We start from the raw sequence: 22,408 nt of genomic DNA, 5'->3' as shown, positions 1-22,408 counted from the left end.
GAAATATCCCAAAATCAACAGGAAACGACCTGTAAATGCCACAAAAGGAACACTCTTGCGTCAATTCCTTTTCAGTAACCCAGGAAGTGCCCAAACTTCAGCAGGGAGTGTCCTGTAAATGCCCCAAAATCAACAGGAAGTGACCCGTAAATACCCCAAAAGGAACATTTTTGCGTCAGTTCCTTTTCAGTAACCCAAAATCGAGAGGAAGTTCCCCAAAAGGAAAATCAACAGGAAATGACCTGAGTGATTCATGGGAAGTGATGCCCCAAGTAGAAAACATGAAATGTCCCAAAATTGACAGGAATTTACTTATAAATGCCCCATCCTTTCCATGTACTTCATTTCAGGTCACGAGCCGCCAACGTCCGATGACAAATCCAGCAGTTGCGACGTAGGAGATGGAAAGGAAGAGCTTCGAGAAAGCGTAACCCAAGAAAAGCCGACTCCCTCGCTTCAGCCAGACACGCGGGATTTGGACATGTCGCAGCTTTGCCGAGCTTTCGCGCAAGACTTCAGTCAAATGTCCGAGCCGTCCAAAGCTAGGGGCTTCTCGCCGTCGGCCCGTCTCACCGCTTTGAAAGTCGCTCAGCAAAAGACCAAAAAGCATTCGGGAGCTCAGAGCGAAGCGCCTCGCGACGTCGAGGTCACGGCGAGCGACAGCGGCTTCCTTTCGGCCGGTGCCGACATCTCGCGAGTGACTGCCTTCTACTGCCAAAAACCCAGTCACCGTTGGGCTTTACAGACTACGAGTACAGTCCAAAACGAGGCGTGTTTGGAGGAGGTTTCGCTCGGAACACCCGCCGATGCCGAGGATACCTCAGTGCAACTGCCAAAAGAAGTAAGCCACCATCCTGTTTTACAACTTGATGAAAATACAGTAGAGAGTGTCGCTTTTTGTAGTTTCAAGACGGCTTCAGACAAAGCGCCGCAGGCATCCGCAGCCCATCTACAGAAATCTACCGGCGATCAGCAACCGGACAATATGGTCTTGCCCACGACAACGAGTTGCCTGGTTACTGTTTCCAAAAAGTGTCTGTCGAAAGAAAATAGAAGATGCACAGAGGAGTCACTAGAAGGTTTGTCTTCGTCCATCAAAAAAGTTGAGAAAGCTCCAAAATACCCCGGAAACACGAGTTCAAGCGCACGCCGAGACAATCGACCCGCCATATCCGACGGTGTCGCCGATAAAGAAATTCCCGAAATGTCATCTTTCGTCTGGAGTCGTCCGATAAAAGCTCCGAACGAGGATCCTTTGAAGAAGGAATCGCTTCAAGGTGCCGTTAAAAATGCTTCAGAAAGTCCAGGAAACACAAATACAGTCACATGCAATAACATAGCTCAAAAAAGATTTGCCACAACGTCAACTCTAGCTCTTTTGGGCCGAAACTGTGACAACTGCCCACTGAGCGCCTCGCAGAAGGCGGACGTGAAGGAGTTGTGCACGCTCCTGGAAGAAGCGGGCAGCCAGTTTGAATTCACGCAGTTTAAAACTACAAAGTTAAATCCACTAGATGAAGAAAACTCTGCCTCCGCCAAAGAACTCGACCCCGGCTTCTTATCCGGGATTGATTTCGACGACAGCTTTTGCGCAGAGACTGATGAGAAAGTGTACCCTTTACTACAAGACGGAACAAAACTCCAAGTACCCGATGTCGTACGGGAACCTCCGAGCGCTCGTACGATCGAAAAAGAAATAACCGTCGCTGAAGAAACATCTGAAAAAAGTGTTGGCGTTTCCAAAAAGTGCCTGAAGAAAACCAAACATTTATTCCAGGATTTGAAGGAAAGTGTTCCAACGCAAAGGCCGAACCCTGAAAAAGGTAGACCGGTTTTGTGTGAGAGTATCTCTCAGGGAAACAGTTACAACGCGAAGTCTCCGCTCGCTAATGTAGCATCCTTTTCTTCGTCGTCAAATTTGGTCTCCATCTACGGCCGCACGGGCGCCAGGTTCTGCCCGGCCGATGGGAAGAGTTCATCAGTGTCCGCCGAGGTCACGGCCAAGGCAGAACATCTTTTGCGTGAGGATGAGCGAGTGAAACGAGGAAGCTTCTCGGAAATCCGACATGTTGACCGTCGGCCGGGTGGATTCCAAACAGCTGCCGGTAAACACGTTGCCGTTTCCTTAGCAGCTCTGACGAAGGCAAAATCCTTGCTTGATGAATGTGTAAAAGTCACGGAATATCCAGACGGCTACACATCACCCGAGAAAAGTGAGACCCGGTCTGTAAATGGGAAGCCCGCGACATTATCATTTGACTCTCCCGTTGACAACCTCGGCTCTGCTTCAGAGTCCGTTGTAAGTTTTGCAAAACAAGGAAATGTCTCCAATCCATCTTTGGGTAGTGCTTTTTCTTTCCTAAGTGGTGGTGGTGGTGTCTCTCCTGCCACTGGAAAGAAGGTCATGGAAAAAACCCGTCCTGAAATCTTGCCAGAAGACCACCAGGACGACCGATTCTCAGAAATGAAAGACGGAAGTTTCTCGGCTGTCCAACGTATTGGCGGACAGTCGGGTGGATTCCAGACAGCCGGAGGCAAAAGGCTCGCCGTTTCTTCCGCTGCTCTCAGAAGGGCGAAATTTTTGCTCGATGATTGTGACGCACGTGAATTCTTGTCAGACACTGGCAAGTCCGTTTCAGCAAAATCTGAAAATGCTGACTTTAAAAACACAGCGTTTTTAGAAAGCAAAAACATACGGCATCGTAGGACTCAGGAGAATTATGAACTGGATTTCAGTTCTTCTGGTGGTGGTGGATTCCACACAGCCAGTGGGAAGAAAGTATCAGTATCTGCAGCAGGCTTGGCAAAAGCTAAACATCTTTTGCAAGAAGACCACCAGGATAACTCTTCCAGAGAAAAAAGGAACGTAGAACCTCTTTCTGCGCCAAGCGTCGTCAATACGGGAAGCCGTGTAAATCTGTCTTTGGATGTTGGTTCGTCTGTCCTGAGTGTTGGTGGATTCTCAACCGCTAGTGGGAAGAAGGTAGCCGTGTCTGCTGCGGCCGTGGCAAAAGCTAAACGCCTTTTGCAAGAAGACCAAAAGGACGACTCGAGCATCATCGATGCGGGAAGCCATGCAAATCAGTCTTCGGATGTTGGTTCTTCTGTGCTGAGTGTTGGTGGATTCTCAACCGCTAGTGGGAAGAAAGTAGCCGTGTCTGCCGCAGCCGTGGCAAAAGCTAAACGTCTATTGCAAGACGACCACAACGACGACTCTTCTAGGGAAGAACGGAACGTGGAACCTCCTTCTGTGCCAAGCGTCGTCAATACGGGAAGCCGTGCAAATTCGTCTTTGGATGTTGGTTCTTCGGTCCCGAGTGTTGGTGGATTCTCAACCGCTAGTGGGAAGAAAGTCGCTGTGTCTGCTGCTGCCCTGGCAAAAGCAAAACGCCTTTTGCAAGAAGACCACAAGGACAACACGGAAAATCATTCAAATTCATCTTTGAGTGTCGGCGGTTCTTCTCTGATTGGTGGTGAATTTACAACTGATAGTGGTAAGAAGGTAGCTGTATCTCCAGTGAGTAGACATCTTTTGCAAGATGACCACGAGACCGACTCAAGTAAGAATATGAAACATGGAAGCTTTTCAGGTGTTGAACGTATCGACTACCGGGCGGGAGTATCCCAGACAGCTGGAGGCAAACGAGTCAGTGTTTCATCTGCTGCTCTTACGAAGGCAAAATCCTTGTTTGACGAGTGTTGTTCACGAGAGGGGAATCGAGCTAATAATGCCCCTTCAAGAAAAAGCGCCTATCTGTCAGAAATGGAGGACCCTGGGTCATTTTCAGCCCAATCACTCAATGACAACGTCAACTTCACTTTAGAGAGTCTAGGTTTAAAAAAGTATGACGCACAAGGAAACGCTAGAAACCAAGAGAACGGTTGTTTTTCAACTGCGGTTGCAGAAAACGATCATTTCAAAGATACGATGGACAGTCACGTCGGAATGTTTGAACAAGATCCGGAAATGAGACATCAATTGAAAGCTGACGTCAAGTTTGGAAACATGAATGCAGCACAATTTATGGACAACGACGGCACGGAGCATCTTCAAAATCTGAAAAAACGTGACATTTGTTCATTTTCCCTGCGAGGCCGCGCATTCTGTACCGCTAGTGGGAAAAGCGTATCTGTTTCCGAAGAAGCGATAACCAGAGCCAAGTCCCTCTTTAATGATGTTGAGGGTGACGAGCACAACATTCAAAATGTTGGGCTCCAGTCTGCCAGAAGAATTCCTACTTCTGAAGCACGCGAGAAGGCAAAGTCCTTTTTCAGCGAGTGCCAGGAAGAAAGGGCAGATGTACCCCACACGTCGACACCCTGCAGCAGTAGCTTCAGCGCAGCAAGTGGGAAACGAGTCCTCGTGTCCGACGATGCGATGGCAAGAGCGATATCCCTGTTTGATGAAAGCATTGTCAGAGAAAGAAGGTCAGCAGCTTCAGAAGGAAGCGCGCGTGAAGGAGAGGAAATGTTAGAAGAGTTGGACGGTGAAATCATTAAGACACCTGAGCAGCCTTCAGTCGTAAATTTCCAGTCGCTGGACTTGATGAACTGTACCGAAACGCAGCAGTTGTTCCTGGCCCAGGAAGCGCTGGACTGCACCAAAGCTTTGCTGCAGGATGAGGGTCTCACCGGACCGTCGATGACTTTTGAAAACATGCTACGACAGAACGACTCGAACGAGACTCCAGGGTTGCAAATACATGGAAAAAGATTAGCAGAAGACAAGGACTTGAATGGTAAGAATCACAACATCACTTTTGGTTTTCATTTCAAGTGAGAACTAACTCTTTTGTAATGATTATATCCACTGCTGTAGACCAGCCTCCTCTGAAAAGAAGACTACTGGATGAATTTGACAGATCTCTGGACAGTCCAGGAGGATCAAAGCTCTGCCCGCAAATAAGTTCTCCTAATGGTAACTAATACCTTCATTCGTTGGATGATTCTCATGAAGCTAACTTAAACTAAGTCTTTGAAGATTTTGGAGATATAGGCCCCTTTCGCACTGCAGGAACCCTTAGCAGTTCATAGGACGGTTAAGTTGCCGTGAAACCACAATGAAGGGACTCCGTAGCTCCAAGAAAGTTTTTAGGTGGATCAACTCTATACGACGGTTCTTGGGGTGGGGTGGGGGGGGGTGTTATGGGACCAGTCTACATGTGTTTTGTGGACTTGCAGAAAGCTTGACCGTGTCCCCTGGGGAGTCCTGTAGGAGGTGCTCCGGGAGTATGGGGTATCGGGATCCCTGATATAGCGGGTCCGATCCCTGTATGACCAGTGTCAGAGTTTAATCCGCATCACCGGTAGTGAGTCAGATGCGTTTCCAGTGAGGGTTGGACTCTGCCAAGGCTGCGCTATGTCACCGGTTCTGTTTGTAACTTTTATGGACAGACTATCTAGGCGTAGCTGAGGTGTTGAGGGGGTCCGGTTCGGTGGTGTCTGTATTGCATCCCTGCTTTTTGCAGATGATGTAGTTCTGGCTTCATCTTCAACTCTTACTGAAACGGATCGCAGCCGAGTGTGAAGCGGTCGGGATAAGAATCGGCGCCTCCAAATCCGAGACCGTGCGCCTTCCCCAAGTGGAGGAGTTTAAGTATCTCTGAGTCTCGTTCACGAGCGAGGGAACCCTGGAACGGGAGATCGACAGGCAGATCGGGGCGGCGTCTGCAGCGATGCGGACTCCGCATCGGTCTGTCGTGGTGAAGAGGGAGCTTCGGCGAAGCTCTTTATTTACCGGTTGAGCTACGTTCATACCCTCACCTATGGTCACGACCTGTGGGTCGTGACCGAAAGAACGAAATCCCGGATATGAGCGGCAGAAATGAGTTACTCTGTAGGGTTTCTGACCTCTCCCTCGGAGATGAGGTGAGAAGCTCGGAGTAGAGCCGCCGCTGCGCCGCATCGAGAGGAGCCAGATGAGGTGGCTCGGGTATCTGATTAGGATGCCTCCAAGACACCTCCTTGGTGAGGTGTTCCGGGCACATCCCACTGGGCCGACCCAGGGCACGCTTGCTGGCCCGGGAACTTCTTGGAATGCTCCAAAAAGAGCTCAATGAAGTGACCTGTGACCTGACGTCGGGAAAGGTAAGTGAGAGAAAATAGATGGAAGGGTGGACATACGACGTGATTGGTAGAGCCGACAACCGAGACCGCTCTGTTCTTGTCTGATGGCTGTATGAATACTCCACCGCTGATATTAGTGTACGCAACATCAACAACCCGGAAAACATTGGCGCTTTAGCTTCTCTGTTCTCCATTTTCTTGTCTTTGCGTCTACAGTTGGTGCATAGATTATACTAATCAATGAGATATTTGACTGTAAATGAAATAGTACGGAGCTGAAACTATTGATGCAAAGAAAAATTAGTCATCATTAGAGGTGTGCAAAATTTCCGATTCTTAGATTATTTGCGATTCGGCCGTGGAAGATTCGAGAACGATTCACAAACATCCGAATTCCGATTATTGAACTATGCCAAGTAAAGCGGAAGTACAACACACTCAGCGCGCCGCTCGGTCTTCGGGACGCAATGAGGAACGAAGTGAGAGTAGCTAAACATCATGCTTCTCATTACCGGGCCCCTCGGGTAATGCCAATGCTCAACTCACGGCTCTAGCTCAACTCATGCCACGAGATAAAAAAAAAACACAACAACATACCGCCAAGGCTGCCCTTTATCTCCGATTCTGTTCATAATTTTTATGGACAGAATTTCTAGGCGCAGCCGAAGCGTTGAGGGTGTCCGGTTTGGTGGCCTCAGCATTTCATCTCTGCTTTTTGCAGATGATGTGGTGGCTTCATCAAGCCGTGACCTCCAATTCTCATTGGGGCGGTTCGCAGCTGAGTGTGAAGCGTTTGGGATGAAGATCAGCACCTCCAAATCCGAGACCATGGTCCTCAGCCGGAAAAGGGTGGCATGCCCTCTCCGGGTCGGGGAGGAGATCCTGCCCCAAGTGGAGGAGTTCAAGTATCTTGGGGTCTTGTTCACGAGTGAGGGTAGGAGGGAGCGGGAGATTGACAGGCGGATCGGTGCAGCGTCTGCAGTGATGCGGACTCTGCACCGGTCCGTTGTGGTGAAGAAGGAGCTGAGCCAAAAGGCGAAGCTCTCGATTTACCGGTCGATCTACGTTCCTACCCTCACCTATGGTCACGAGCTGTGGGTCGTGACCGATAGAACAAGATCCCGGATACAAGCGGCCAAAATGAGTTTCCTCCGCAGGGTGTCCGGGCTCTCCCTTAGAGATAGGGTGAGAAGCTCGGTCATCCGGGAGGGGCTTGGTGTCGAGCCGCTACTCCTCCGCGTTGAGAGGAGCCAGTTGAGGTGGCTCGGGCATCTAGTTCGAATGCCTCCTGGACGCCTCCCTGGAGAGGTCTTCCGGGCATGTCCCACCGGCGGGAGGCCCCGGGGTCGACCCAGGACACGCTGGAGAGACTATGTCGCTCGGCTGGCCTGGGAACGCCTTGGAATCCCGCCGGAGGAGCTGGCTGAAGTGGCTGGGGAGAGGGAAGTCTGGGCTTCCCTGCTAAAGCTGCTGCCCCCGCGACCCGACCCCGGACTAAGCGGAAGATAATGGATGGATGGATGGACAACAACATACCTGACTGCTGCTGAAAAGCTGCTACAAAGTACATCCACATAATGTTACGGTAGATATCATTTATATAGGACTAGATGCAATATAGATTAGGTAGCGTTAGCAGCACATCTACAAAAAACTAGATGCGGGCGTTAGTAAACGGCCGCCATCTTAAAGCAGTACACTTCCCTGCAAGGCTGTTGTTGCCAACCTTCCAAGCAAACCTAATTAACTTATCTAAAATACTCCTGAATCGGTAAAATATTGACTTGAATCTATCTTTAAAATAGTTTTAAAACTTTCACATGTCGAAAGTAGACAAAAGGGAAATTAAGGAATAACGGGAGCAATTTTAACAACTTTAACGGTTGATTCACAACATTAAATTAATTGAATGTAGTTTAAAGCTGCTGATACAGAATGGGGACTGGAGTTTTTTTATTTACTGTTATTTTTGTATATTTGTTTACTGCTATATGTTAACTTGATACTGAAATAGTAGTTTGGTTTAGCCTGAGAGTATTTTTGAACAATTTTGGAACTATGGTACAAAACATTGAAAACATTAAAAAAAAAAAAAAAAAAAAAAAGGAGGAGGGTGCATCAATAATCGTTTTATAATCGAATCGGAGCCTCTGAATCGTAATCGAATCGATAGGTGCCCAAAGATTCCAAGCTCTAGTCATCATAGTGTTCTGCTATTTTAAGCTAGCTTCATTACCATAATGAACAGCTTTCACGAGAATCACCCAATTGCATTATTGTTATACAACAAAAGATCCAACTATTACAATCTGTTTTGGTTTCCGGTTGAAACGATTCATTGTCTCAATTTTGAAGGTCTAGTGAAAGACAGGCCAGTGTTCAACCATGTTTCGCTCGGCCCGAACGTCACCAAACCTCACAGGTTAGCCACTGGCCTTGATCTCAATCCAATCGACTGTCTCACATGTCATGCCTATTCACCGTACAGAGATGGCTACCTGGAAGGTGCCGCATCGCCAAGGAGGACTCCGCAGGCCCGTTTGGCAGGGTTGACTTCTGTCCCTCGGTTTTTCAAGAAGACAGAGGTGCGACCGAGGAATAGTACGACAAAACCACCTCTGGCTTTTGTTCCTCCGTTCAAAAGAGGAAGAACGGCGGTCGAACGAAGCTTTAATAGCGACTCTATCAGCGGGGCCTCTCTCAAAACCGCCTCAGACCATCCCGCCACCGGTCACGACTCCGATCGAAGACCATCTCCGGACCCCGACCGGAGTCGAGGTCAAGATTTGAGATACTTTCTATAGTTCTCACGAGCAAAGATTCTTTAATTCGGGTTCGTCAACAGGGGCGGCGCTCGAGAACGTCGAGCTAGCGCAAGACATGCAAGACATGAGGATCAGGAAAAAGAAACGGCAGACTATAAAACCATTGCCGGGCAGCTTGTTCCGAACTAAAACCTCAGGCGAGATGAGGATTTCTTTCAAGGATGCGGTACGTGGCAGGACTCCTGGCCGGTTTACGCAGAAACAGGTGAGTTTTCAGTTCTTTGACTAGAAAACCTTTGCAAATGTGTGGACCTCAATCATGAGCAGAGCCACAACAACGTCTCAAGGAGATATGTCTGGAACTCTGCCATTTGAGTTTGAAGCCGCCGTTGTCATTTGTGCGTGTAGCTTTACGACTACGGAGTGCATCGGCACGTGTGCGACATCACCAGCGAGACGGCGGAAGCTTTCCGCTTCCGCCTCGAACTGTTCTTCAAAACGGAAGCTTTCGCCGACGAAAGTGGCATTCGACTTGCGGACGGAGGCTACCTGGTTCCCAGTGGGGACGGGACGGCAGGCAAGGAGCAGTTCTTTCGGTCAGTAGAAGCGATCATTTTGAGGGACCCCTCCGTTTCATGACGTCAGAGGACTTCGATGTCATCTTTCCTCTGCAGAGCTTTGTGTGACACGCCTGGCGTGGATCCTAAACTGCTGAGTGACGTGTGGGTGTATAATCACTACAGGTGGATTGTGTGGAAGCTGGCCTCCATGGAGAGGTCCTTCCCGGAAACGCTTGGAGGCCTGTGCCTCACGCCAGAAAGGGTTCTGTTACAACTCAAGTATAGGTGAGAAGGACCGGGCCTTCTCTTGCTTCAATTCTGCAGAAATCACCGTTGTTTTTGGCAGCCCTCTTCATTTTCGTCTTTTGGACCAAATTCTTTTTGGTCATGTTGTAGTCATTTCAAAAGTGTTCCTCTCATTTTTGTCGACGATAAAGCAGAAACATTTGGTACTCAAAATGTTTTTGTCTGTCATATTCAGGCATGAAAATCTCTCACCTTTCGCCGAAATTCGCCGTTTTGAAGTCAAAAAGGATGACCTACGTGAATCGTGTAGATCCGAGGAGAAAATTTTTTAAGGGGGGGGGGTCGTTTGTAGGCATGTGCCAGTTACCTTCACGGATTACCATGCTATGAAAACGTCGCGGTTACAAAACCACTAAAATTTTCCGTCATACAGTAGTGCGTATTCGTTATTTTTCATGTGTCGAAAATGCAGCCAGAATTAGCTTGGCGCGGCAGCGCTTACCCCTTCCCCTGTTTGATGCTGCGTGTGTCAGTGACGCTATTCCAGCAAACCCAAAAACAAGCACTCCAAACGCAAGGTGTAAATTCTTCAATTTATTGATCTCTCAAATCGTGGTAACTGAAATATACCAAATGAATACATTTCAAACGTTGTACACTCGTATTTTTCCACATGTGAGTAGCTTCAACAGTTTAGCTTCATGAAAAAGTTCGTCAAAAACAAAACACGCATTTTCCTTTCAAATTCAATACACAAAGTTACTAAAAACTTACAAAGACGAATGATAGGCAAGGCTTAGCTAGGACAGCAACTTCATTGAGGTTAATCACAGCCGCTGAGAGAGAAACAAGTTTGTATGCGGGGAGGAAAAAAAAAAAAAAAGAGCGTCAAAGATCGCTAATTGCGACAGATGATCTTGTACTAAGCACAAATTCACATTCGCTGGAGGAGGTAAAGTATCACTCCCAATTGTTTTTAGATGAATGCATTTGCCAGCATATTGAATTTAGTGAGTAATGGTTTTCGTTTTCATATTTTGTGGTATGACAAAGTTACTGCCGTTCGTTGCAGCTTGCGTTGAACACTGCCGGAGCGTCCGGTGAAAAAATAGCTCCCGTTAAGGTAGCGTCAAGCTTGTGTATTTAACGGTAATATAAAAGCAGTTTTGTCAATAACGCGGTATCGTAATGCGTAACTAATCTGATTACTTTCTTTCAGTAAAGAACAATCTAACGCGTTCATTTTTCTAAATCAGTAATCTGAGTAAAATGACTTTCCTTGATGCCTGTGCGTTACTATTTTGTTATTGCCCCATAATGTGTGTAGAATGAAGAATACTGTAGTCATGGGAGTGACATCACATGTCACATTTTTTAATCGGGGATGGAACAAAAAGGGTCACCTGTATTACCATGAAGCGTGAGCGCTGGGAGTTTGCGGCCAAAACAACATAGCCTTGCTACCTCGCCAGGATGCAATGAAATAGGCAGGAGATATACTACAAACGGCTGCATTTGCACACTGGAAACACAGCCATTACTTCACATTTTTGTCCAGTAAAGATAACAAAAATATCTCCGTGCGCTGCAAACTTTGCGCTGGCTCAAAAAGACTGTCCACCGCTATAAGCATCCAATTCAAGCACCACTTGGAATTACAGCACAACAGGTAACACGACAGCCAGGACTTTTTGATACTGCTCGTGCTCAATCCTCGGTTCAAGCTCAGTTGTTGTTGAGGGTTTTGAAAGCTTAGGTTTAAAGAAATTCTAAATATCCATCTTGCCTCCTCAGCTGTAGTTTTGGCTAAGCAATGCAAACGGCTGTCTCTAAGGTTCTATAGTCACATGATCTGTTCGAAAAATAATTTGGACCCATTATGAAATACTTTGAAGGATACCGGTTCATTTTATTCATTTGTGTTGTTTGTTTTATTGCTCTAAAACTTTTATAGACAACATTTTAAGGGCCATATTCAATGGTCTTTATTTTAAAGGGGAAGTTCAGAATTTTTTACATTAGGCTTAATCTTTGAGTTAGCCGGGGTTTAATTAGTCGTTGGAAATGATTTGAACAAATTCTGTGCAGTTTGACAGTTATTTGTTAGTTTCAGGGCTCCGGAGTGGCTAAGCTAGCGCGAGTCAATGGTGGTTGAAATCAACTCCTTCAACTAATTAAACCCCCGTTAACTCGAATATTAAGCCTTATGTGAAAAATTAAAATGGTCAAATTCGCCACATGTAGGACATTTTGCCGACGGCGGACATTTTGGCAGAACGCCGGAACATATTTCCTCCACACCTTTCTCACCTTTTTAACCCCTGACCCATTTTCATGCCTGCATATTCAAATGTTTTAGTCCAAAAATGAAGCTTTCCTACAATTTGGAATGAAGACAGACACATCTACAATGACAACACCAACTTGGTGATGATAAAAGATGACATTATTATTAATTAAACCAACCTGTACACCACCAACTGTACGTAAGAGTTTAAGACAATGCTCATCACACTTAATGCTAACAGGAATGCTATGCTAACGCTACCAGTTACATTTAGTGTGTGATGATGACTAGGCACAGAGCTTTACCAACTAAAGCAACCTTGCATATTCTCTCTTGCCAAAATAAGAAAAATGAATCTTAGTGTTTTAAAACAAGGCTGGAGAGGACCTTGAACATATGACGGAAAGGATGGCGCATTTTCATCTCCGCGGACGAAAACTGGCACTCGTCTCGTTACGTTTGAGTCTCCCAAGACACGTATTTAGCGCGTTATTGTCATGAAAAAAAATGTGGGTGGATGGAATATTTTTGTTATCGCTGACCAAAAAAATGGCAGAAATATATTGATTTAATTTTCGCAGATACGACGTGGAGGTGGACCGCAGCCGCCGGCCCGCCCTGAGGAAGATCTTGGAAAAGGACGACACGGCGACAAGAACTTTAGTTCTCTGCGTCTGCGGGGTGGTCTCACCGGGCCAAACGGAGAACCCGCGCGCGGTCGTGCGGATGACGGACGGCTGGTACGCCGTGAAAGCCCAACTGGACGAGCCCTTGACCGCCCGGCTCCGCGAGGGTCGACTGGCCGTCGGCGGCAAGCTCGTCATCAGTGGCGCTCAGCTGGTGGGATCGCAGGACGGATGCGCGCCGCTGGAAGCGCCCGAGTCGCTCGTGTTGAAGGTGTGTTGGCAAAACGAAGGTCAGAAGGCGGAGGTTTTTTATCCGCTTCCATTTTCTGGGTAGATTTTCGCGAACGGCAGCAGACCCGCTCGTTGGGACGCTAAGCTGGGATTTTACAAGGATCCTCGGCCGTTCCCGCTTCCTCTGTCTTCGCTGTACGGCAACGGAGGACACGTCGGCTGCGTGGACATCGTGCTGCTGAGAACTTACCCTCTACAGGTACTCGCTCATCTATGGAATTTTGTCCCAAATGTACGAGCGCGAGACACTTCATCGATATTCCCAGTGGATGGAGAAGACGTCCGACGGAGGCGTGCTTTTCCGTTCCGCTCGAGCCGAAGAGAGGGAGGCGGTTCGTTATAACGGCCAAAAGCAGAAGGCCATGGAGGCGCTCTATGCTAAGATACAAGCAGAGGTGGAACAGGAGGACAACGGTACGAGCGAGGAGACACAAAATATCTTTTCCCAAATATGTGCATTGAACTATGCTCATTTACAGAAAACAAACCTCAACTCAGAAGACGGACCTTGAATCATCGGGATATTGGAGGTCTGCAGGACGGGCAGGAACTCCATGAAGCTGTGGGAGACGACTTCGCTGGGCTTGAGGTAACAAATATGTACATGTTGCACACGGAAGACATTAGTTTTGGGAAAAATTCATTCAAACTCACGGTTTGGAAACCAAACTAAATAGCATCACTTGCGATGAATGAAAGAACCGGAAGAGTAAGTGAAGAAATAATGAGCGCAGAACATGAAATGGGAAAGTTATGGATATCCTTAGCATCGCATTTCATGCTGGGAGGCATGAAGCACGAGTAAAATATGTTGTAAGACAACAGTGTTGACATCAGGTGGCAGTAGAGCTTGTCTGTCTCAAGGGAAGTGGGAGATTATATCGGATAATGATAACCAAATGAAGCAATGGAGCTTTGCAGGCAGTTGTTTCGCAGCCTCATGGTGGTTCAATTGCTCGCAAGTGGTCTTGAGGGCCAAGAGATGAACAATTCTATGGCTATTTGTTTAAGAAAATGACAAGAATGTATTATATGAGCCCTTGTGACGTATCATACCCTGGCATAATACAAGTTTAAGTGTATGGTCCCGATCCCTTGTAGAAATGGTGACTTGATGTCAAGGCTTTTGCCATTCATGCTTCCAGGCCCAACTGAGCGAGCAGCAGCTGAAAACTCTGCAGGCTTACCATGGTTCCCTCATAGACAAAAGACTGGCGGAAATACAGGATCGCTATCGTCGCGCTACGGAGAAGAACGCGGAAGGCGGCCGAGCCGGCTGCCCTCCGAGAGACGTCGCCCCCGTCTGGAGACTCTGCGTCGCCGACTCTTTGAATCCCGCCGGCAACAGTTAGTCACTTATCGTTGAACCTACTGTTCATACTTGATTAACACTTTCCATTTTTTGCTGTTTTTCCAAGTTTACCAACTCAGTCTTTGGCGGCCGTCCCAAGACCTGCTGGCCTCGTTAAAGGAAGGTCGTCGGTACAAAGTCTACCATTTGGCCACGTCGGAGAGAAAGAAGCGTGGCGGTGTCGCCGCCGCGCTACAGCTCACCGCCACCAAGAGCACACAATTTCAGGACCTGCAGGTGACCAATGTTCTTTGATTAGGGTGATTTGCTAGCTCGCTATGTTAGATCATTTTCAACCACTAAGTCAGTGGTTCTTAACCTGGGTTCGATCGAACCCTAGGTGTTCGGTGAGTAAGTCTAAGGGGTTTGAAGGTTAAGACACACATGGCCTAATTTTTCTATGCCGACTAAAGGCAAAAGTGTCGTTTTAGACTAGAATTTGGGCTTCTTTTCCCCCAATTGCCACTTCTTTCAACTGCTAAACCTCTAATAAGAGGATAAGCTGGTTTGCCAAGTGGAAGGTTGCCTCACACTTGTTATGAGGAAGTCTAGCACACCTACAGGTAGAGTGGCCTGCGCAGATAATAAAAAACATTTGCACCACTCTTTATTAGAGGTGGGTACAGTAGCCAAAACTTTGACTCACTTGCTAGCTTAGCTACAGTATATCGGTTTGGAATTTAAAAAAAGAAAGAAGCCTCATTATTCAATTGCGTTTGGTTCCGTACCTTCAGCGGGGTTAGGAACCACTGTACTAAATCATCGTTTTATGCTTTTCATGCAGACATCGCCAGAATTTTTGTCAACGTGTTTTCAACCGCGAGTGTCTACTGACTTTGTGGCTCTTCAAAACTTGGATTTCGATCCTCTGTGTGGAGAGGTGGATCTCACCGGCTGTGTTGTCAGGGTGATTGACGGACAAGGTTCGCGCTACTTATTCACCGACTTGAATTCTACCGACTTTCATTGGAGTGCGTTCTTTGTTCTTAGGAGCTTCTCCTTCCTTCTACCTGGTGGACTGCAACATGAACTTTGTGAAGGTCCGCTGTTTCAACAGCCTGCTTCAAGCTGGCCTGGCGGATGTGGTGAAACCCAACGCCCTGCTGGCATTAAGCAACCTGCAGCTGAGGGGCCAGTCCAGCCGACCCACTCCCGTGGTGTACGCGGGAGACCTCGCCGTCTTCTCTACCAGTCCCAAAGAAGAGCACCTTCAACGGGGGCTCGGACCGCTGAGGGACCAATTGCGGGTAAAGTCTCATGGGTGTCCGCAGAAGTAAAGTATCCCTTTTAACTGGGAGTACCCCGTACGCGTATTTCAGGAACAAGAGAACTTCTTTCTGCGCGCCGAAGAGAAACTTTCCGAACTGCTCCAAAATGACTCGGTCCGCTCTCCCGATGTGCCTCCTAAAACTCCGCACGTGAGAACGAGCGTGCCCGGCGGCTACGTTCCCGCCGTTTCCCTTCAGCGGAACACGCCTCGGCAGCCGGTCGGACGCTGGGCTTCCGCGAGGGGGAACTTTCGGTCTTCCGATCCGAGAAGGTTGAAGAGATGGTACGCCGCGTCGCCTCCCCCGTCGCTGTCCGTCAGGAAGACCTTCAACCCTCCTCGGAGAACCGCGGCGCCCCGAACTTTAAAGCCTGTCGATACCCTGACACCCGCTTCCGGGGGACCGCTTCAGGAAGAGGAGGAGGAGTTGGTGAACGACCGAGAGCTCGCCATGATCGATACACAGGCCTTGTGTGCCAGTGATGCATTGTTACTCTAAGTTGCTGTATTATAAAAGAAACGTTCAAATAAATGTTTATTTTTGTTCATTAATTCAGTCATTTGGAAAGAATGTGTAATGAATGGAGATTAACAAGTGACATTTCTATCTATTCTGCCCTCACCACTTCCCCGCCGTGGCAAGGCAGATAGCTAACTCCTCCAAATATGACACTGCTTGATGATGATTGACTTTTTAATCAACATTCAGTTGGCTCAAAGAGGTGTAAAACTTAATAGCAAACCATGACAACGTTGACATGCTGTAACATATAAAGACAGGGACATTTAGTCCGCCACACTATTCAATGATACACACAATTATTAAAGAGTGACTGTTATCGGGCGGGCCGGTTGGCCGGCTCCTGCCTAAGAGATGCCCCTTTTTCTTTTCAGGAGTTGGCAGCCGCTAAATTTGGAGGGGAAGAGAAGAATTAAACTGCAATGTCGACAGCCAATCTCTAGGGGGCGCAAACGCGCGCTTTCATCCCACAAAGCCAACACGTTCATGATGTCACATCCGTAAACAATATCCCCGAGTTAGCTTTAGCAATGTGTAATCCGTTCGTCTCCAATTTTTATCGTTTCATTTAACCACATAACCCACAGTACACGATAGTTTACAATTCAAGGGTAAGTCGGAACATTTGATTGGCGCCTTCTTCTTATTCGTTGTGGCTTTGGCTTTAATACTAAATTGCACTTCAAACTAGCTTGCATGTTCAGCTGCCTGGCCGGCCGGCATTCAAAATGCATATGCACCGTCAAACACAACGTCAGCACGGGCAACAAAATTCTTACTTTGTTAGTCACACGTTGTTAAGAAAAATTGCTATTTGCTCTTTGTAAATAAATCGATCCTAGTTGCATTAACTCATTCGCTGCCTTTGAAATCAGTAGACGTAAAATCCATTGAAACTGGAATAGCTCGTATTTAAGTCCCATTGACGGCGATAAGCGTCTTTAGTTTCAGTGGTGGAAGTGTTAATATGTGTTGATAATAATAAGTTACTGTGTGGTCAATATAAAAACAGGTCCGTTTTAAAGCAAATCTGCTTCCTCTAGCACTGTCAAATGCTAATGTACCGATAATTGCTAGATCGGTGCTTCTTAAACTGGGTTCGGGGAGTAAGTCTAAGGCAGGGGTGTCCAAAAGGGGGCCAGATTTAGTGTGGTAAAAATGTGGGGGGCCGACGCCCTTTACGTGGAACAATGTATTTAAGCTCATTTTAGCAAGCCGTTCTGTGTGTCACATTTGCTTTATTATTATTATTTTTTAAATTAATAATTTCAAGAATCTCGCAACTAGCCAACTCTCGGAATATTACTTCTGTGAAATTCAACTAGCTTCAAGTTGCTTGATTTTCTCGCTGCGTATCTTCCCTGTAATTTTGTCGTACATGTCAGCGTGTCTTGTTTGGTAATATCGCCTCACACTGAACTCTTTAAAAACAGCGACTATAGTCCAATTTCCACCTATCCTTGAAGCGTCGGCCGTCGCAGTCAACTTTTGTTGTTGTTGTTGATTGTCGCCATTATAGATAATTGGAAGTCAAGCGTCACTAGAGTGCTGCTGCCTTTTAGTGGGTAAATGAGGAGCAGCATTTAATGTGTAAGCCAGGGGTCCCCAACCTATTCCACTAAGGCACACTGTGGGTGCAGGATTTCATTCTTACCAAACAAGATGACAACACTTTTTCCCCAATCTGGTGTTTTACAAGTGCAATCAGTTGATTGCAGTCAGGTGTGGCTTGTTTTAGCAGAAGCCTCATTGGTTCAACTGTCTCTGCTGGATCGGCTGGAACAAAAACCAGGACCCACAGTGTGCCTTGAGGACTGGGTTGAAAACCCCTGGTGTAAGCTACTTCATATGTTGGTAGCAGTACTGCTGACCAATTTATTAAGGTGTGTGCGGGCCAGACGTTATTGATCTTATGACAGAGGCTGGGGACCGGATGAAATTTGACCACGGGCCGCACTTTGGACATGTCTGGTCTAAGGGGTTCGGCGAAGGTCAAAAAATTCGGAGCCCTATTTTCGTACGCTGATTAAAGCTAGGCAAAGTAGATCTGGTTTTGGACTGGTTTACTCCCAAATTACAGGCTGAATCAATTTCTTTAAACTGCTAGTCCCCGATCCGATGGGAGGCAGGACTGGTTTGCTCAGTGGAAGGTTGTCTCGCACTTGGTACGAGGGAATACAACAGACCAATGGTCTCAAATTTTCACCTGTGTATAAAACATGCTGTCAAAATGAGAAGAATTTTGAACGGGAATTTTCTAAATTACAGTATTAGCTTGCTAGCTTAGATATATTGGTTTTGAATTGGGGTTTATTATCTAAATCTAAAGGGTTCGGTGAATCCACATGCGAAACCTGTGGTGCTCAGTACCTTTAGCAAGGTTAAGAACCACTGTGCTAGATGATCAATTCTGAAGACATCTTTTTGTCTTAATCTTGCATAGATGTCTCAAGGCGCTACTTCATCCGTCCAAAGCTCGACCGATGAGGAACCAAGTACTGAATCTGTCAAAATGGAGGCTACAGAAGATGTCCAACGCGTTTTAAAGGAAGTGGGACTCACCAGCGCCACCTTCATCGGTCCCACATTTCCCCCGGAAAAGAAGCTCGATGACTCCCTGAACGACTTCTACAAAGAGCTGCGAGATCTTGACAACCGGGCTCCAAAGGAACGGGACCAACCTCAAACATCAGTGAGCGATCTTCTAGAAAACCCTTCCCGGGAAGCGAACGTTGAAAAATCTCCCACGGAGGGCAGAAGCAGACCTCCGGAAAAACACCCGCCTCGCCCTCGCTGGTACGGAAACAAGCCGTATTCCACTCAAAGGCCCGACACGCCCCCTTCTCGGAATCATCGTTATCCACCTCCGGCCTTCCGCCCGCCGCCAGATCCCGGATGGCGCAACAGATTCTGGCAGCCCCGTTCTTACCCAAATCTGCGCCATTTACCTCCACCTGGCCACACAAATGCCATCAGATTTCCGCCGTTGCCATCGGCCCCTCATTATTATCATCCAAACTGGGAAGACCTCGGTGCCCGGTGGTGTCGGGAAGCGCCGCAGGACCGGCATTTCAATGACGGGTCTTCACCTTATGTGCTCGTCCTCATGAGAGGCCTTCCGGGCTCGGGGAAAACAACAATGGCGAGGTACATTTTAAACTCGGGACCAATTGTTTTGAACTAACTTTTTGAACTCTCACAGGTCACTGCTGGCCGGGGGTCCCGGCGGCCTCATCTTAAGTACCGACGACTACTTCGCCCATCGCGACGGCTACCGCTACGAGCCGAGCCTTCTCGGAGAGGCGCACGAGTGGAATCATAAAAGAGGTTAGAAAGATTACACCCGTAGGTGGGTAGAAGAGCCAAAAATGGAAAGAGTAGTGTTACTTCAAAATATTACTACTCAAGCAAAAGTAGTCATCCAAAAAACTGACTCAAGAACAAGTCAAAAAGAATACTCAAGTCATGAGTAACATTGTGAGTAACTGCTTACCATGCTTGATTTTTATTGATTTTTTAACAATGGTATTTTGTTTTCTCGCCACAAAGTTATCAACATGAACTCATTATTGTACTGTACTATGACCTGTAAATAATTCCAAAAAAATGACTCAAGAACAAGTCAAAAAGAATACTCAAGTCATGAGTAACATTGTGAGTAACTGCTTACCATGCTTGATTTTTTAACAATGGTATTTTGTTTTCTCGCCACAAAGTTATCAACATGAACTCATTATTGTACTGTACTATGACCTGTAAATAATTCCGGCATGAGGGAAAAAAAAGTTACAGAAAGGAAGCATCCTTTGTCCAAAGAGCACAAGTGCCCTCTAGTGGAAAAAATTGTTCCTAGTTTGACGATTCCATCACCGTTCCTATTATGACGATTCCATCACTGTTCCTATTATGAAGTTAAAAGTATCATATCTCCGGTTTTCTGTGGTCAATCAGTGCCAAATTATAACTGGGAGAGAGGCTCTAATCCGCGCTTTCCAGTCATGTTGAGAGCAGCGCTCTATGTCATATACTTCATTTTTTACGGCGCTTTAAAGACGCCACGTGATTGGACGGGCCGGCGTGATCGTAGAACGGCAAGCTTCGGTGTGATTGCTATAATGGAGCCATGTGATGATTGTCGTGACGTCTCATTGCTGAAACTGATAGAGCTACTGTTGACATCGCTGGGAAAAGAAAAAAAAAATGAAAAAGGCAAAATGAGTGTAGCCCAAAGTAGTGGAGTAACACTCGTGTTTCTTCTTCACAAAGAGTAAGTCAAAAGTATGGCTTATTAAGACGACATTTTTCTTAAAAAGTGACTCAAGTAAATGTAACCAACTCATTGTAATGCGTTACTACCCACCTCTGAACACACCGTAGGTGATCGTTACTAGAGGTGGGAATGATATGAGATACCATTTGCCAATCAGTAACAATAATCTCACAATATGGCAATATAAAAATGATCAATACATGGGTCAGGAAATCATTCTACAACTAATAAATAGAAAAACTAGCTCTTTTCATCCTTCTACTATGAATTGAATTGACTTTATCACAAGTAGACGTCCGTTTCATTTGAACTGGGAGGGTAGGGTGGCAGCAAATATTGGAGGTCTAATAGTTTCATTTTGCGTTTTCATTTGAGCTCATTTGCTCTTGATTTTCAGTCACTTCCTGTTGACTTTGGTGCATTTCTGAGTCGCTTGCTGTTGATTTTGGCTTCCAGAATAGGAAAACCTGGGAATTTCCCTAATTGAATAGGCAGTGAGCATACTCAACAGGACGTGACCTGTGAAAGCCCCAAAATGAACAGAAAGCGACCTGTAAACGCCCCGAAAATAATAAAGGACATCTGCGAACCAACAACGAACGCCCCTCCCGGTCTAAATGGATTGGGCGTCTAGCGCCGTCGGTGGAAGAGACACTATTCTAGTGGAAGATTTTGGTAGCAGCCTTTTTAAAACCATTTATCACAGGAGCATGTCGATAACCTATTGGGATGCAAAGTATCACCATATTTTGCCATGACCATAATGTGTAATATAACATGACATTACTCAATGAGTTATAGTAGCGAGCTCAAACTGTTGATGAGTCATTCTGCTATTTTAAGCTAGCTATATTACCCTCACGCGCAGCTTTCATGACAATCGCCCATACGTCGTCACCGTCTTTACTTTCAGCTCGAGAAGCCATGCGCGCCGGCCGCTCTCCCGTCATCATCGACAACACCAACCTGCAGGCCTGGGAGATGAAGCCTTACGTCCAAATGGTGCGGAGGTTCTATTCGGACGTTCGTCTTTTCCGCTTCAGATTTGACCAGCTCCTTTTTTTGAAACAAACAGGCCTTGCAAAAGGGATACCGAGTGGATTTTTGTGAACCAAACACCAGCTGGAAGTATGATCCCTTGGAGCTAGAGAAGTAACTTTTTTCAAAAATGATTTTCAATTGATTTGTTTGTTTGTCCAAGAACAACTTGAGTTGCCTGAAAAAAATACAGCAAAGCTGACATTTTGCTTTTCACTGACTAATTTAGCAGACATTTGGAAAAAGTGACAGTTGGGAAAAAAAAAATCAGTCCCTCAAACCAGCTTTACCTAGCAACTTCAAATTTGGTAGACATGTCAATCATGAGTAGGTCTACAAAAAAAAGTCTCCAGAGGCCATGCTTCAAAAGACACTGTCAGTTTGGCAATTTTGGCTTAAAGCGGCCATTTTTTGGCCGATAGTGATGATTCACCCTTTTAAAAAAATATCCCCCAATGACAGTTTTACCTTGCAACATGAAATTTGGTAGACGTGTCAATCATGAGTCGACCCGCAAAAAAAAGTCTTAAATGTACAGGGAATCTTCCATTTTTGGTTTAAAGTGGCCATTTTATGGGCGATTTGGCCAAGTTTGATGACCCCCCCCATAAAAAAAAAAAAAATCTGACCCTGAAGACCGTTTTACCTAGCAACATGAAATTTGGTAGACGTGTCAATCATGAGAAGTCTCAAGAAGCCATGCCTGAAATTGTACAGGGAGTCTGCCATTTTTGGTTTAATGTGGCCATTTAAGGGCAAGTTTGACTCAAAAAATTCAGCTGCTGACGACAGTTTTACCTAGTAACATACAATTTGGATAGACATGTCAATCCTGAGTAGACCCACAAAAAAATCTCAAGAAGCGATGCCCAAAGAGATACAGGCCATTTTGATTTGAATCGGCTAATGAGTCTACTCTCCGCCAAGGGGACTTTCAACAAAATGTTTTTATTTTCCCCAAATGACAGGAGGAACAAGCACGGCGTGCCTCAGGAGAAGATCGCCAAAATGCTAGATCGCTTTTCTTATCCCATCTCGGTCGATGCGGTGTTACGTTCCGAAGAGCCGCAACACGTCCACCAGAGGCACCGAACGGAGGCGAGGAAAGACCTGGCTTCACT

General features: G+C 46.5%; 2 protein-coding genes across 5 annotated transcripts in view; both read left to right on the top strand.

The window, feature by feature from the left end:
* The window catches only part of brca2 (BRCA2 DNA repair associated), a 28,903-nt gene extending 12,672 nt beyond the window's left edge, over positions 1–16,231 (top strand). For both annotated transcript variants that reach the window (XM_057839670.1, XM_057839671.1), the window contains 16 exons: positions 351–4,739; positions 4,820–4,918; positions 8,422–8,488; positions 8,555–8,844; positions 8,912–9,096; positions 9,240–9,427; positions 9,506–9,676; positions 12,506–12,821; positions 12,885–13,040; positions 13,108–13,255; positions 13,321–13,430; positions 13,987–14,188; positions 14,260–14,429; positions 14,977–15,115; positions 15,183–15,439; positions 15,512–16,231. In XM_057839670.1, the coding sequence (XP_057695653.1) occupies positions 351–4,739; positions 4,820–4,918; positions 8,422–8,488; positions 8,555–8,844; positions 8,912–9,096; positions 9,240–9,427; positions 9,506–9,676; positions 12,506–12,821; positions 12,885–13,040; positions 13,108–13,255; positions 13,321–13,430; positions 13,987–14,188; positions 14,260–14,429; positions 14,977–15,115; positions 15,183–15,439; positions 15,512–15,958 (7,334 nt within the window). In that variant the 3' untranslated portion in view covers positions 15,959–16,231. The remainder of the gene's footprint in view (positions 1–350; positions 4,740–4,819; positions 4,919–8,421; positions 8,489–8,554; positions 8,845–8,911; positions 9,097–9,239; positions 9,428–9,505; positions 9,677–12,505; positions 12,822–12,884; positions 13,041–13,107; positions 13,256–13,320; positions 13,431–13,986; positions 14,189–14,259; positions 14,430–14,976; positions 15,116–15,182; positions 15,440–15,511) is intronic.
* A 221-nt stretch (positions 16,232–16,452) lies between these two features.
* Positions 16,453–22,405, top strand: n4bp2l2 (NEDD4 binding protein 2-like 2). Of its 3 annotated transcripts, none has more exons than XM_057839680.1 (5): positions 16,453–16,590; positions 18,423–19,126; positions 19,182–19,306; positions 21,163–21,401; positions 22,256–22,405. In XM_057839680.1, exons 2-4 carry the CDS (start codon positions 18,423–18,425, stop codon positions 21,357–21,359), a joined length of 1,026 nt encoding a protein of 341 aa, XP_057695663.1. In that variant the 5' UTR covers positions 16,453–16,590; the 3' UTR covers positions 21,360–21,401; positions 22,256–22,405. The 3 variants fall into 3 exon arrangements, with proteins under 3 accessions (XP_057695663.1, XP_057695665.1, XP_057695664.1); XM_057839682.1 differs by having other exon boundaries at positions 21,163–21,251; positions 21,325–22,400; XM_057839681.1 differs by having other exon boundaries at positions 21,163–21,377; positions 22,256–22,385.
* The last annotated feature ends 3 nt before the right edge of the window (positions 22,406–22,408 follow it).

The sequence above is a fragment of the Corythoichthys intestinalis genome, chromosome 6 (genome assembly GCF_030265065.1).
Source record: "Corythoichthys intestinalis isolate RoL2023-P3 chromosome 6, ASM3026506v1, whole genome shotgun sequence".
NCBI classification, from domain to species: Eukaryota; Metazoa; Chordata; class Actinopteri; order Syngnathiformes; family Syngnathidae; genus Corythoichthys; species Corythoichthys intestinalis.
The sequence above is the reverse complement of the archived record's forward strand: the minus strand, read 5'-3'. Positions and strand labels throughout refer to the sequence as shown.